This window comes from Papaver somniferum, chromosome 4, assembly GCF_003573695.1.
Source record: "Papaver somniferum cultivar HN1 chromosome 4, ASM357369v1, whole genome shotgun sequence".
NCBI classification, from domain to species: Eukaryota; Viridiplantae; Streptophyta; class Magnoliopsida; order Ranunculales; family Papaveraceae; genus Papaver; species Papaver somniferum.
In genome coordinates, this window is record NC_039361.1 from 123,895,148 (window position 1) to 123,901,246 (window position 6,099).

General features: G+C 35.9%; 1 protein-coding gene across 1 annotated transcript; it reads left to right on the forward strand.

The window, feature by feature from the left end:
- Positions 1–2,088: 2,088 nt before the first annotated feature.
- LOC113273082 lies at positions 2,089–3,666 on the forward strand. The gene is made up of 4 exons (XM_026522851.1): positions 2,089–2,451; positions 2,581–2,712; positions 2,797–2,869; positions 3,032–3,666. The coding sequence occupies exons 1-4, from the start codon at positions 2,089–2,091 to the stop codon at positions 3,664–3,666; spliced, it is 1,203 nt and encodes a 400-aa protein (XP_026378636.1).
- Positions 3,667–6,099: the final 2,433 nt, after the last annotated feature.

Sequence of the window (6,099 nt, forward strand, 5' to 3'; positions counted from 1 at the left end):
ATGGACACTTTGCTTCGGTCCTCATTGATATTGATTTTGCTGAGCTCAAATCTGATTATATTAATGTCACTGTGGGAGAACGTGAGTTTTTTCAACCTTTTGAGATCCTTAAAAGACCAAAATTCTTTCTAAGTGCAGCATTATTGGGCATTCAGATGGGGAATGTAGGAAGAAAACAAGAGGTGAAGCTGTCAAAGATCCGCAAGTTGCTGCTGATTCGCAACAGGCTATTGTGTTAGTTAACAAGCAATAACATCATGAGAACAATGCTGGTACGGAATGGAAAGAAGCTAGGCGAAAGAAAAAGGGAAAGACAGCTCCGTCTATTCCTTTTGTGCCTGAAAAGATTCCTCACGTTGGTGAAGGTACTTCAAATAATGTGTCTGATAATGTTTTGTGCATCAGTGACACTGTTGAGTTGGAACAACAGTTGCAGGATAGTTTAGCTCAATCTGAAGCTGTTTTGCGTATGGTATCTGCTGAGGTTGAAAAACACAAGCAAGCCATTCTTACGCATTCAGTATTAGATAGTAAAGATAGGTCGTTGAGTACCTCAAGCTTGAATGCTAAGGAAGGGGGGAATGTTGAATCGGCAAGAACTAAACTTCCTCCTCCTGCTAGGATTGATATTACATCCTCGTCCACACCTTTGTGTAATGCACTTGAAGAAACTTCAGAATTTGTCTCTAACAACAAGTTTAACATCCTAAGTGACAAGGCTGGCAATGATGTTTTGGTTTTCGGTAAACTTGGTGGGCTTACAAAATTAGCTAAGAGGCAGCAGGTTATAAATATGCAAAACAAATTGAATGTGTTAACTGATCAAGATCAGGATTCCTTGTCAGACTCGGATGAGACATTGGGAATTCGTGCTCGTAAGGAATCAGTTCCTAAATCCTCCTCAAACTCGGTTAAGCAATTGAAGCTAAATAATAAACTCCAACCCAGAGTTTAATTATGTGGGTTCTTTTTTGGAATATCAATGGTGTGGCGCGTACAGCAGCACATTCTAAGCTTAGGGAGCTGATTAGAGATTTCCATCCTGAAGTTTTTGGTCTTGCTGAACCAAAAGTGGCGTGCTCGGAAAATTTTGGGAGGAGGCTAATTTTTGAAGGTTATTCTTCGTTTATTATTAATAATTCTGCTAATTCTGGTATTGCAAATCTTTGGGTTTGTTATAAGGATGGGATTCATGTTTCTGTAGTTAATTCTAGTAAACAAGCTATTACAATTGCGGCAGATGGTGTGTATATCTCTTTTGTCCATGCTAGCTACATTCAAACTACTAGGCGCAGGCTTTGGCAGCAACTAGTTATGCAAGATTCAATTACACCTTGGCTGGTCATAGGTGATTTTAATTGTATTTTGCGTTTGAATGAGAAGAAAGGTGGCTTGGAAATAAGATCGTCTGTTATTGATGATTTCAGTGATTGGATGGATGACAATAATCTTTTTGAATCGGATTCCTTGGGAAGCAAATTCACTTGGTGTAATAGGCAATCTGGTACTAGGCGTATTATTAGTAAGTTGGATCGTGCAATTATTAATGCGGCTTGGCTTGCTAAATTTGAGAATTGGCGGTGTAAAGATCTTCCTAGGGAAGTTTCCGACCATTCTACTCTTCTTGGTTATCCTTTTTCTGTTCCTAGGACTTGTCGAGCTCCTTTTCGTGTTCAAAAGATGTGGTTTTTACATGGGGATTTTCTTCGGATGGTCAATGAGAGTTGGACTTTGTCTGTTCATGGTTCTCCTGATTTTATTTTCCCTTATAAATTGAAGCGGCTGAAGATTGCAATGAAGGATTGGAATCTGAGGATTTTTGGTAATGTGAATTCTCGTTTGAAGCAAGACCAACTTCGTTTTGAGACAGCAGCTCTTATTTCAGATGAGGATCCTAGTAATACTGCTAAACTAAATGCAATGAAAGATGCTAAGAAAACTTTATGTGATACTCGTTTGCAACAGTTAACTATGCTCAAGTAAAAGTCTAGGAACAAATGGTTGGTGGAGGGTTCAAGTAATTCCAGTTTCTTTCATAATAGTATTAGAATTAGAAAAAGTTCTAATACTATTTTGGAACTTGTTGATATGAATGGGACTTGTTTGACAAATTCTGAGCAGCTTCGTAATCATGTACTTCAGTTCTATGAAGATAACTTCAATGGCCAAGATCCGGTGATAGAAGGTGATTTATTTGATTTTGAGCATGCTTCAATTTCTGTTGAGGAGAGCAACGCCATGGATATGATTCCTTCCCCGGAAGAAATTAAGCAAGCTGTTTTTGATCTGAGTGCCAATAGTGCCCCAGGGCCGGATGGTTTCTCTGGTTGTTTCTATCGTCATTGTTGGGATATTATTCATGATGATTTAACCAAGGCCATTATTCATTGTTGGAATGTGGGTAGTATTCCAAATGGTGTTAATTCATCTTTTATCATCTTGCTGGCTAAGGTAAGGGGTGCTAATACTCTTCGAAATTTCAGACCAATTGGTCTTAGTAATTTTTTCTTCAAAATTTTTACTAAGATCCTAGCTACTAGACTTGGTACAATTTTGGATAAGCTTGTGTTTGAAGAACAGGTAGCCTTCATGAAAGGGAGAAATATTCAAGAGAATATTAGCTTGGCGTCGGAGATGGTTAATGAGTTGCATTATAAACGCAAGGATGGCAACATTGGCCTTAAACTTGATATTTCTCAAGCTTTTGACACGGTAAATTGGGCTTTTGTGCTTGAAGTTTTCCGTAAGTATGGTTTTTCTGAAAATTGGTGTGCTTGGATTTTTAATATCTTGCAGTCTGCTAGAATTTCTGTCATTTTGAATGGTAGTCCAGAAGGTTACTTCAAAATTAACAGAGGTTTGCGTCAAGGTGATCCCCTCTCCCCTTTGATTTTTGTCTTGATTGAGGATGTTCTTAGCAGAAATATTACGAAGCTTTTTCGTGATAAAAAGATGACGCCCATGGTAACTAGAGGTGGTATTTCTCCTACTCACCTTTTCTTTGCTGATGACATAATGATTTTTTGTAAAGGTAATTCCAAAAGTCTTCATAATCTTGTAGACTTGTTGGGAAGTTATCAGCGTGCTTCAGGTCAGACTGTTTGTCGTCAAAAGAGTAAGATTTATTATGGTGGTGGTTCTTCGAGTTGGTGTAATTATATTGCATCTTATTTGGGGATGAGTGTAGCTACTTTTCCAGACCGCTATTTGGGAGTTCAAATTATGCCAGGTATTGTTCGATATCGCCATATTAGCAATGTTGTTGAAAATATTAGAAATCAGCTTGCTGGTTGGAGAGGGAGGTTATTATCTTTTCATGATCGCATTGTTCTTGTTAAATCAGTTATTACCAGTTATTACATTCATAATATGGTTATTTATAAGTGGCCTCGTAAGTTTATTCTTCAATGTGAGAGGGCTATCCGTAACTTTATTTGGTCTGGTGATTCGAACATTAATCGTGTAGTGGTAGTGGCTTTTGATAAAATCTGTTGCCCTTTTATGGAGGGGGGTCTCGGACTAACTCGTATGGCCACTATGAACGAAACTCTTATTATGAAACTTTGGTGGAAGATTCGTAATTCTACAAAGAAGGGGGCTCTTTTCCTGAAGGCAAAATTATTTGATCGTAAGGGTTGTATTAAGACTTCTAAATCTATACATTAATAAAGGTATCTCTGCAGTAACGCTACATGCACACTTCTTGCATTTTCACATTTCTTGTTGTTTTGTTTTGAAAATTGCATTTCACAACTTTGCATGTGATATACATATCCTTCAAGAATTCTGCAGATAAAATCGTTGGATAAGATAATTTGTTAATAGAAACAAAGACATGACAAAAAAAAACATTTAATTATGTTTAATTGTTCACAAGAAAATTTAATTATTTTAAATCCAAAATATAGGGAGTCAATTTCTTTTTAATTATATTAATATCTGCCTATAAACTTGATACATGAATTTAGGTTTATAATACTAAATTTAAATCATCAAATCATTAGATACTTAAAGGTATCAGAGTTCCATATCCAATTAAAAAATCAAACTAATCAAAGACTACTAAAAAATAATCTAATGCATTTAACCACGGGGCGAAGCCCCGCTACTCTAAATTAGTTGATACCGTCGTCCCGGTGCGTAGCACGGTTACATATTAGTTTTACTAGTTAGATAACCCGTTGTTTAAAATAGCCAATAAAATCGTTTTATTACGTACGCATCTTTAAAGGAGTGTGCACAAAATTGGACTCCATTACATAGGGTATTTTGGATAGTTAGAGGCCATCCGGAGCTTGCAGCTGGCACGACATTAACAATTGGCCAAACGTTAGGTATAATCACCGTCTTCACTGTCGAAAATTGGGACATGATAATCGCATTAAAAACAGCTACAGATCGAAGATGGCCAAAGCTGCAATTCGAACGGATTTGGAAAACATTCTGAGATTTCTAAACTTAACCATCGAACCACCCTGGTACCTAATCAATATGATAACGAAAATCAAGTTTAGACTTCACCAAATTTCATACTACACCATAAATCACAATTACAAGGAGAGAAATTAAGCGGCCGGCGGATTGGGAAACAAAGCAGCTGACGACACCACGTTTGGAAATTTATCGACAACAAGTTGAGAACATACAACACCCTCGTGTATCAGTTTTTATTATAACTAGCTTGAAACCCGTGCCACGCACAGTGACTGTTAGAATTTATTACACTGTTAGTTTCTGTCCTCTGAGGCGGGGCTTCACCCCGCACCCGTCCCAATAAGAGTTATAATAAGCTTATAGAATCACTATCCAACAGATTCACAATTAATAATAACAGTTAAAACTTTATAATAATCAAATATATAATATTATTATAATTTAAAATTCTAATATGGTTTTGAAAACTAATTTCATGCAGTATAATAAAAAAATAATCGATTCTACAAATAAACTAAGTCTTCTTTCACTCCAAAATAAAAATAGCACTGGTGAAGCTTACCCTCCCTCCTATTGGTTGGTGAGCATAACCGCACGCTCTCATTGTCTTTGAGAAAAACCATTCGTATTGGCCGGGTAGAATTTTATGAAATATGATGCGTTGATCTGACAACATGCTGTGTAGATTGGGTAGGTGGTTGGTACACACCCGATGGACGCCCAGATATGTTTAACCGCTAGATGGCCTAGTTTGAAACCTGTGCTACGCACCGGGACTGCTGGAATTTCTTACACCGTTGGTACACACTCATCCCAGTAAGAGTTCTAATAAGCTTATAAAATCACTATCCAACAGATTGATAATTAACAATTAAAATTTTATAATAATCAAATATATAATATTATTATAATTTAAAGATCTAATATGGTTTTTGAAAACTAATTTCATATAATATAATAAAATAATAATCAATTCTACAAATAAACTAAAACAAATAGGTTTAAGTAATCTCAACAGTAAAATATTTTAAGCTATAAAGACATAATTAGATATGTTTTTAGTATTTAACCAGTGCTTCGAATCGGGTACGACGAGAATTGATCCTTAAATAAGTGAAGCCCCTACCCGTCCAAGAAGGAATCTCAATTAACAACTATATTATAATGCTTAAGCATCATTAGTACGAAGCTTGTATTTCACAAATCAATCACTTAAATAATACCTTCACATGAAGCTTAAAAGACAGAGTAGTATCTACATAACCCAAACTTGCTGATGTTAAGAAAACCCTCACCTACAAAATCCCAAAAAAAATTTAATCAGTATGGAGAAGTAATTAGAAGAAACATAAATAAGTTGTCGCTAAGTAACAGTTTCCTGCAATATAGAATAAAGAAATGTTTCAATATAGTAATGAAAATCATATAAGAAAATAATATGAAAAACTAGGGATAGGAGAAAACTTGAAACAAATACATACTAGAGATGTACAAACAGTGAAAGACATTCCTGATTAATATAGGACAAGAAGAACGCAAAACCCTAGCACGAAAAAAAGCAACGTGAAATCGAAGATACCTTGGCATTATCGTTTGTAGAAGTCATATCATCTTTTTTTGGGTATTCTTCAGGATTTTCTTCATATCAGCACTAATGCAATCACA